We start from the raw sequence: 9,471 nt of genomic DNA on the forward strand, positions 1-9,471 counted from the left end.
AGGTTGCTGTGAGCTGTAATGCCACAGCACTCTACCCAGGGGGACAGCTTGAGGCTCTGTCTCAAAAAAAAAAAAGAATTCAATGTACAACAGAATGAAATATTTTTGAAAAGAGTCTTATTTTGTCACCCTTGGTAAAGTGCCATGGCATCACAGCTCATAGGAACCTCAAACACTCGGGCTCAGGCGATCCTCTTGCCTCACAGCCTCTCAAGTAGCTGGGACTACAGGCACCTACCACTACGTCTGGCTAGTTTTTCTATTTTTATTAGATATGGGGTCTTGGTCTTACTCAGGGTAGTCTTAAAGCTAACTCCTAAGCTTAAAAAGTCTAACCTCTTCCGCCTCCCAGAGTGCTAGAATCACAGGCGTAAACCATGTCTGTGGCAAGCCAACATAATGACAATTTGACACACAAACTTCTCTTCACCTGAACAGGAAAATTCAGTAACCCCCAGTTAAGAACAATATTCTCATAAACTGTTTCTTTCCTTCATTATCCCAAGAACAAAGGCAAGATTAAAAACACTTAGCTGGGCTCAGTGCCTATGGCTCAATTGGCTAAGGTGCCAGCCACATACACCTAAGGTGGCGGGTTCGATTCCAGCCCAGGCTGGCCAAACAACGACAGCTGCAACCAAAAAATAGCCAGGCGTTGTGGCGGGCGCCTGTGGTCCCAGCTACTCAGGAGGCGGAGGCAGGAGAATCGCTTGAGCCCAGGATTTGGAGGTTGCTTTGAGCTGTGATGCCACAGCACTCTACCCAGGGGGACAGCTTGAGGCTCCATCACAATAAATAAATAAATAAATAAAAAAGAAAGAAAAATAAAAATACTTAGCTACTGCCATTTTTGGCCAGCAGCTTATTATTTCAGTGAGGTTTAAGAAGAAAGTCATAACCCATCAGTCCGAAATGGAGTAATGGGGGGCAAAATGAGAATTTAGAATAACTAAAAAGAGAATTTAAAAATATGAATGCATAGCACATAAGGGTAAGTGGCTTCATGACAGTTAACCTTTCTCTCTATCTACGTATGCACAATGCCCTACATTAGTTTAGTCAAAAGAGTAAAACCCACTGACTATGTATTTGTAGTCACAGACTATCAAGCTAAATGAGCTTTCGTAGATACCAAAACTGTATGTCCTGCCTATTATCAATCTTTTGTTGCTAAAAGTTGCTAAAATGAACACACAGCACCATAATTTAATCCATGCTTTGCCATACTCCCAATCATCCAAATATTTACATGCTCATAGATTATTTTTCCTCTTAGCTGCATGAATTCTAATTCCAAGTGCACTTAGAGCAAATGTTAAACATCTCAACTCTTCTCATTCAATAGCAGATTCAAGGGAGTAAATTTAGTACTTAGAAATAAAAGGAGCTCCATTTGGGACAGAAAAATGAGAATATCCAGCAAACCAGTCCTCAACCACTGATTATTGAAGCCCAGATATAACTAATGACTCTTCAGTAGTTGAGGTATCAATTCCAGCATTTTTGGCATAGATAGGAGAAAAGGAGGGAGAAGATCTTATTATCGATGGATCCTGTGAAGACTAAAGAGGAAAGGTCTGTAGTGATTTAGAATCTGAGCAGGTCTCTTTGGTTGAAAAACTATCTAGGTTAACTCGGCATACACTAGCCTGCAGCCTTCTGAAATGGGCGCAGGCCAGCCACCTTCTAGGAGATTTCAGCCCTGTAAAGCAAAAAGGGTAAATTGGGCATTTAATGCAAGTTTTGGAAACAACTTTAAATTCACATTTTAAATATTTTAGTATGTACTTACACGGTGCTCCAGTATACATGATGGAAAAGAGGTTTATTCCAATTGTGCAAGCATAGAAAACTGGCAAAGCTCGCAAACCATTAGGAACTGGATCTGCCTGTAAAACATCATTAGAAGAAGTTATCTTAAAAGCTGTTAACTATTTCCACAGAACCTTGTGATAGGGCCAGTTTTAGAATTACAGTACCAATAACTATTCCTCCACAGTAGCTCCTAAGGCAAAGAGGGCTTTCCCTGCATTTGTGCCTAAAAGTCTCCCTGCAAAGACTCATTCCACCTTCTACCCAAAGGTTATTTATTTGTTGCTATTTGTAACTAGGCTACCATATTGTTGACTAATAACATCCTCAATAATCACCTTCTATACCCATGTTCTCAAGTAACTAAAGCCCACATGTAAGAAATAGGGCATGAGGCTCGGTGCCAATAGCTCAGTGGGTAAGGCGCTGGCCACATACCCCAGGGCTGGCAGGTTCAAACCCAGCCCCAGCCTGCTAAACAACAACGACAACTGCAACAACCAAAAAAAAAAAAAAAAATAGCCAGGCATTGTGTCGGGCACCTGTAATCCCAACTACTTGGGAGGCTGAGGCAAGAGAATCACTTGAGCCCAAGAGTTTGAGGTTGCCATGAGCCATGATGCAACAGCACCCTACTGCAGGCAACATAGTGAGACTGTCTCAAAAAAAAAGAAAGAAAAAGAAACAGCGCATGAACTCTTAGAACACTGTATATCTGACTTCGTACCTTCAAAGATTAGAAATAAAACACACTGTAGAACAGACCTGCAACAACCATCTTATCTAAACATCTTAAAAATACATATGCCATAATTAATGCTTCACCAAAGTGCAAAAATAAAAATCAATAGCACAAAAAGTCATCCACTTACACAACAGGCTAAATCAATCACAAATCTCAACAATGAAACATTCAAGGAAATGAGACAAGTTCCTACTCTCAGAGAACTGACACTCACAATGTAGTATGGAATAATATAAAATACTGACAAATACTGTGAAGAAAATCAGACATATAAGAGGACAATGATGGAAAGAGGAACCCGTTTTAATTGGAGGGGTGTTAAGAGTGAACATGACATGACTACATTAAGCAAATGAGCCATGTGCATTAACTAGGGGAAGAGAAAAAGCAAGCCCCCTGTCTATCTGAGGGATGAATATTCCAGACATGGGTATCAGCAAGTGCCCTGAGGCAAAAACTCGAAATATTTAAGAAACCTCAAGAAAGCCAGTATGACTAAAAGTGAAAAGATTCCATGACAACAAATGAATATTTATTACATACAAAAACACCCAAGTTAAACACTTAAAAAAGGGTAGCAAAGATCTGAATAAATATATATGGGAAGACTAAACTTTAAAGAGCTTGGCCTATAGGGTTAATGTCTACTTGATCACAATTCCAATGGAATATCCTGCGGAAGGAAAGACCCAAGTGATCCTAAAGCTTCTGACAAGAATATTCACTTTGGGAAGAGAGATAGTGGCTTAAAATCATGAAATAAGACCAAGCTCACAGACCTGTGTGGAGTAAAGGTGCCAGTCCAAATCAGCAGAGATGAGCCCTCTCTGAAAGCCATTCTAAATTTTAACTCTCATATACTGTTTACAAAAATGCTTAACAGGAGGTGAAGTTGCCAAAACAATAACACCACTCTACAGAAACTAGCAAAAGTTAAACATCCCTGAGTAACGCAGAGGTCACACCTAGAGAGCAGTCAACAAGGTTATGAGCCTGAAATGTACATTTTTCTTTTAAAGATTATCCACAGCCTTAAGCAAATTCTCCCCTCAAAACCCCAATACCTTCAAAGAGTAAAACCCTAACAGATTTTCAAAGACTACTTGGCAATGTGCCATCTCTAGGTTTAGCTGTATTGACTGGTCAGAGTTAAGAAGTAGCAACCTATGTACTTATTTTCCTGTGCAGCCCAACAAAGAGTTCCCTGCTGTAACCAAATCTGAGTATTCAAAGTAGCTGGGATGAGGTAGGAGAATGAACACTACTAAGAGTTAATTATGAAATACAGGCTCGTGGTTACGTCAAAGTTCCTAAGGATCTAGGAAAAATATAAGACAAAAAAGGTCTCTCCCTTTAACTCCCTCTCTAGTTCTTTCCTGTCTCTCGCAGGAAGGATCTAGCACTAATGATTTTCATGAAACAGCTTTTATCACTGTTTAATCCACCTCACACACTTAGACTTTACCTGAAAATAATGTGAATACCTCATCCTCTAGTTATATAGGATGGAAAGGGGGTCTGGGATGGAAAGGGGGTCTTCAGATCCTCACTTTCACCAGAATAATCTATTTTTACATTCAGATGTTCCTGTAAGTTTTTGTCTGAAGTAGGGATCCTCAAACTTTTTAAACAGGGGGCCAGTTCACTGTCTCTCAGACCACTGGAGGGCCGGACTGCGGGCCCCAGGACGAGTCAGTTGCTAAGCAGGATAGGCAGCAGCGGCAAAAACACCCGGTGGGCCAGATAAATGTCCTAGGCAGGCTACATGTGGCCTGCGGGCCGTAATTTGAGGACGCCTGGTCTAAAGAAAAGAAAGACACTCTAGATATATTTAACACTATCCCTAACAAATGAGAGGATACTAAAGTCTCTGGGGTTTTATACTGGAATTCAAAGATACTCATCAGTAGAATTGAGGCCCATTCCTTCTGTGTAAAGACATCATCCTTAACAGAAGCACCTCATCTCCTTCTCCTATTATTATTAACATCGTTGAAACAAACATTCAGAAAAGAGAAAAATTTTTAAATGCAATTTTTTTTACATTTTTAAAATGCCACTCTAATCTTAATTTTTAAGATTGAATTTTAAGAGTTGGAATAAATCTCAATGGTGAAATATTCATACTTTAGCAGTATGCTTCCTTGAAACTTAAAAGCCTGGCTTGGCGTCCATAGGTCAGTGGTTAGGGCTCCAGCCATGTACATTGAGTCTGGTGGGTCTGAACCCAGCCTGGGCCTGCTAAACAACAATGACAACTACAACCAAAAAATAGCCAGGCATTGTGGCAAGTGCTTGTAGTCCCAGCTTCGTGGGAAGCTAAGGCAAGAGAACCACTTAAGCCTAAGAGTTTAAGGTTGCTGTGAGATATGAAGCCGGGGTACTCTACCTAGGGGACATAGTGAGACTCTTGTCTCAAAAAAAAAAAAAAAAAAAAGCCTAACAGTAACCAGAAACATTTAAACTCATCACCTAAAATCTCCCCATTTGTTACCAAGAATTGGCATGCAAGTGTGTGTATGATCTGCATAAAACGCAGGATGATCAGTACTTTTTTTTTTTTGAGACAGAGTCTCACTTTGTCGCCCCTGGTAAAGAGCCAAGGCGTAGCTCACAGCAACCTCAGACTCCTGGGCTCAAGCGATTCTCTTGCCTCAGTCTCTAGCTGGGACTAAAGGCATCCACCACAGCGCCTGACTATTTTTAAAGATGGGGTCTCCCTCCAGCTCAGGCATTACCCCTGCTTTGGCCTCCCAGAGTGCTGGGATTACAGGCATGAGCCACCACGCCCAGACTGATCAATATTGTTTTAAACATTTCTTTTTTTAAGACAGAATCTCTCTATGCTGCCCTCAGTAAAGCGCTGTTGTGTCACAGCTCACAGCAACCTCAAACTCTTGGGCTTAAGCAATTCTCTTGCCTCAGCCTCCCAAGTGGCTGGGACTACAGGTGCCCGCCACAACGCCTGGCTATTTTTTTGTTGCAGTTGTTGTTTAGCTAGATTGAACCGGGCTGGGTTCAATCCCACCACCCTCAGAGTATGTGGCTGACGCCCTAACCACTGAGCTACGGGCGCCGAGCCTATTTTAAACATTATTGTAATCACTCTCAATCATTTGATTATGTCCATCCCTCCCACACCCATATAGGAAATACGTAGTTCAGTGCTGGGCAAGGTGGCTCATGCCTGTAATCCTACTACTCTGGGAGGCTGAGGGGGAAGATTACTTGAGCTCAGGAGTTTGAGACCAGCCTGAGCAAAAGTAAACCCCTCCAACCTCCCACCCCATCTCTACAAAAAACACAAAAATTAGCCAGGTATAGTGATGCACACCTGTAGTCCCAGAGGTTGCAGTGAGCTAGGATGATACCACTGTAATCTAGCCAAGAGACAGATCAAGATCTTGTCTCAAAAACAAAAACACAACAGGGTGAAGGTAAAAATACCTGGTATGCAGTCCTCAAATGAGGTTGGGAGGAACATGAAAAATCCCTTTACATATCAGAGCACCACCATTCCTTCTCCAAGAAAAAAGACAAGTTTAATTTGAGGTAAGATACACAAAGCCTCTCCAGAACCAGAATGATCTATTTCCTAATAATTTATAAAGAAGTCAGTGTAGGGCAGCGCCTGTGGCTCAATGAGTAGGGCACCACCATACACTGAGGATGGAGGGTTAGAACTCAGCCCTGGCCAAACTGCAACAAAAAATAGCCAGGCGTTGTGGTGGGTGCCTGTAGTCCCAGCTACTTGGGAGGCTGAGGCAAGAGAATCACTCAAGCCCAGGAGTTTGAGGTTGCTGTGAGCTATGACTCCATGGTACTCTACCAAGGGTGACCAAATGAGACACTGTCTAAAAAAAAATTATACCAAGCTATGTATGTCAAGTTTTCAAAGTGTTAAAACTTCTCAGTGAAATAATTTACCAGTCATAGAATTTCTTTTTTTTTTTTTTTTGAGGCAGAGCCTCAAGTTATTCCCCTGGGTAGAATGCTACGGTATCACAGCTCACAGCAACCTCCAACTCCTGGGCTCAAGTGAGTCTCCAGCCTCAGTCACCTAAGTAGCTGGGACCACAGGCGCCTACCACAATGCCCGGCTATTTTTTGGTTGCAGCATCATTGTTGTTTTGGCAGGCCCAGGCTGGATTCGAATCTGCCACCTTAGGTGTATGTGGCTGGTGTCTTAGCCACTTGAGCCACAGGTGCCTAGCCCAGTCATAGAATTTCTATGGAGAAGAGACAAAATCCCTCCCTAGAGGAGCTTAAAACCCCATGTGAGTCTGAATACATTCTTACAACCTGGGCCTAAGCTACCTATCTCCCTTCACTAGATTTCTACAGTTTAGGGGCATTTTAAAGAACTAACAATGGACCCTTAAGAGCCATTCACCTTAGAAAAAGGACAACATTGTTTCCTGAGAAAAATGCATTTATTCTTACTGTAACTCAGCCCAATGCCAACATAATCCCTTCTTGTCTGCATTTACTTTGGAGTCAGTGCCACTTCTTTAGAAAGAGAAATGCTATCTGGTCGCTCAAAAGGGATTTTCCAATGGACAGGAAAAAGCTGCCTTTTGAGGGGGGGGCCAAAAACTACCTTTACTGGTTCTTTTTACTTAGTCTGAGAAACTGGACAGTAGTCAGTTTGACAGGGATTGTCTTCATCTAACAGCCTATAAACTGGTTAGGTTAATCGGCACTATAGAGACCCACTTAAACTGGCAACTTGGTAAAAGCCAACGACTTGTTGAACCCCAAGCATATACTTCAAACTGCCCTGAATGAAATAGCAGTTTACAGAAATAACCTGCCTATACCTAAATGAATTTCCTTATTTTTCACTTCCAGTTTATTGACACACTGCAATATTCAATTTTTCCTCCCTGAATGCCCTCTTTAGTACATGTACTAAAAACTTGCCTTTGAGAGCTCCACAAAACACAACAAATGTGCAGAACTAAGAACTTCAACTTTCCACTGCCACATCCCACACACCAATCGCACCTGCTACAATGTCATCGGGTTTGAGTGGGACCCAAGAAAGGTCCTAATAGAGGGGAGAAGGATTACCTTACGGAGGATGAATGCACGGACAAGTAAGAATAGTATTCCAGACATAATTCCAGAAAGCAGTGGAGACACGAACCAGGACATCACTGGAATAAAACACATTGAGGAAAAATGTTAAATAAGGAAAATCAGAAACCAAAAAACACTTTAAATACTAATGTTCTATTTTCAAAACTCTCAAATTTGTCCCTCCACCTTATACCATAAACTCCCATTCACAATGCCATAGTAACGTATGACAAAAACAAAAATGAAGCAGCATTCAGAATCAAACATACCAATTTTTATCAGTTCAGACCACTTGACACCCTCCTGCCCCTTCGCCACGAAGGAGAAACCAATGGTTGCGCCAACAATACAATGGGTCCCAGAAATGGGGAGCTTCAAAAACGAAGCCACTAGTTGCCACACAGCAGAACCTGAAACAGCCAAGTTTTATTAAGTAAATGAAAAACTCTATTACGTACGCAGTGCGCTCTGATGGCAATAATCGGCAAGGTGCAGCACAAAAATGGGACGACCCGCGATACAAACTTGCTCACCCACTACTAACGGGATAATACATAAGAACTCACCAAACATAGCACTGACTGAGCCGGCCATCAGCAGTTCCTGGGTCGAGTTGTACATCTCCACGTCAATCAAGCCCTTCCGGATGGTTTCGCTCACTTTGGCCCCCAGTAAGACCGAGCCCACTGTTTCAAAGAAGCTAGCTAGGATGCAGGCTTGCTTCAGGGTCACTACACCTGAACCCACAGCTGTACCAAAAGAATTTGCTACATCATTGGCACCCACGGAGAATGCCAAGACAAATGCAATAATGAAGCCTAAGATGAGTATCCATAAGCGCGACGGAGCAGAAGCGGTAGTAGCAGCTATAGTACTGGTGCTCAGCGTTGCTACGGTAGTTTCCATTCTCTATAGTGGTTTTTTAATTAAGAAGCGAATTACCGAGCGGCTTTCAAGAGGTGTAAACAGAATATGAGGTATCAAAAATGCTATAATAAATAATATATATTATATAAAATTAAATACTGTAAACCACGGCACAGAAACCCAGGTGGGGAGTTACTGCTATACACTGCGTATGGGAGTCTGTTGTCTGGGGGTTCTTTGGCTCTGGAGGGCTAGAAGCACGGAGCGGAATTCCATGGCGGAGAGGAGAAAGGACGAGAGTTCATCCTGGGGGAGGGGGAGAAAATGACAATAGCGGCGGCGGCACGCAGCTCTGCCCTCCGCTCTCGGCCCCAGACCCTTCCTTCCTAGGGCCAGCGACGCAGCGAGGCACGTGGCGCCGGGGCCTCCGCTGCCCGCGAACCCCCAACCCGACCTCCAAGCTGTCCGCCCGCGCGCTCTATGGGCGCGCGAACCGGAAAAGGGCCATTCCCGCGCGCGCCGCGCGGGGACCGCCAAAAAAGGCCCGCGGGCGGGCAGGCGCGCGGAGTGGCGGAGGGAGGCGGCCGGCAACGAGCCAGGAGCCTGCGGGGCCGCCCGCACCGGTCCGCACGGCCGCCTCCCGCGCCGCCGCGTAGTGCCCGGAACAGGGGTGAAGAGCGAGCCCCTCTGGGCGGCGGCGCCACTCACCAGAAGAGAAGGGCGGAGCGGGAGACGAGGAGACCGAGGCTGCAGCAGCGGGCCGGAGATACGGACACGCGCACCTGCGGCCGGCGAACAGACTGCCAGAGCAGCGGAACTAGCGACGGCTGTGCGGGGCTCTTGACCTACTAGGGAAGCAAGCGCCTCAACAACTGAGAAGAGAAAACACGCAGTGCGCGCCGGCAGCCATCACTCTGGAGGAACACGCCGCCGGCCTCTATTTATAGGCGGCGCCGCGACCCGCG

At 44.2% G+C, this 9,471-nt stretch overlaps 1 protein-coding gene across 2 annotated transcripts in view; it reads right to left on the reverse strand.

Moving 5' to 3' along the window:
• Positions 1-9,399, reverse strand: part of SLC20A1 (solute carrier family 20 member 1) — a 19,201-nt gene extending 9,802 nt beyond the window's left edge. Inside the window, exons 1-5 of one of the 2 annotated variants that reach the window (XM_003799249.3) lie at positions 9,215-9,399; positions 8,206-8,812; positions 7,909-8,049; positions 7,631-7,716; positions 1,793-1,889 (exon numbers count right to left, since the gene is read on the reverse strand). In XM_003799249.3, coding sequence (XP_003799297.1) covers positions 1,793-1,889; positions 7,631-7,716; positions 7,909-8,049; positions 8,206-8,545 — 664 coding nt within the window. In that variant the 5' untranslated portion in view covers positions 8,546-8,812; positions 9,215-9,399. The remainder of the gene's footprint in view (positions 1-1,792; positions 1,890-7,630; positions 7,717-7,908; positions 8,050-8,205; positions 8,813-9,214) is intronic. The other variant, XM_012811053.2, reaches the window with a different exon arrangement.
• Between the last annotated feature and the right edge of the window lie 72 nt (positions 9,400-9,471).

The sequence above is a fragment of the Otolemur garnettii genome, unplaced genomic scaffold, assembly GCF_000181295.1.
Source record: "Otolemur garnettii isolate 467f Iridium unplaced genomic scaffold, OtoGar3 scaffold00148, whole genome shotgun sequence".
Taxonomy (NCBI): Eukaryota; Metazoa; Chordata; class Mammalia; order Primates; family Galagidae; genus Otolemur; species Otolemur garnettii.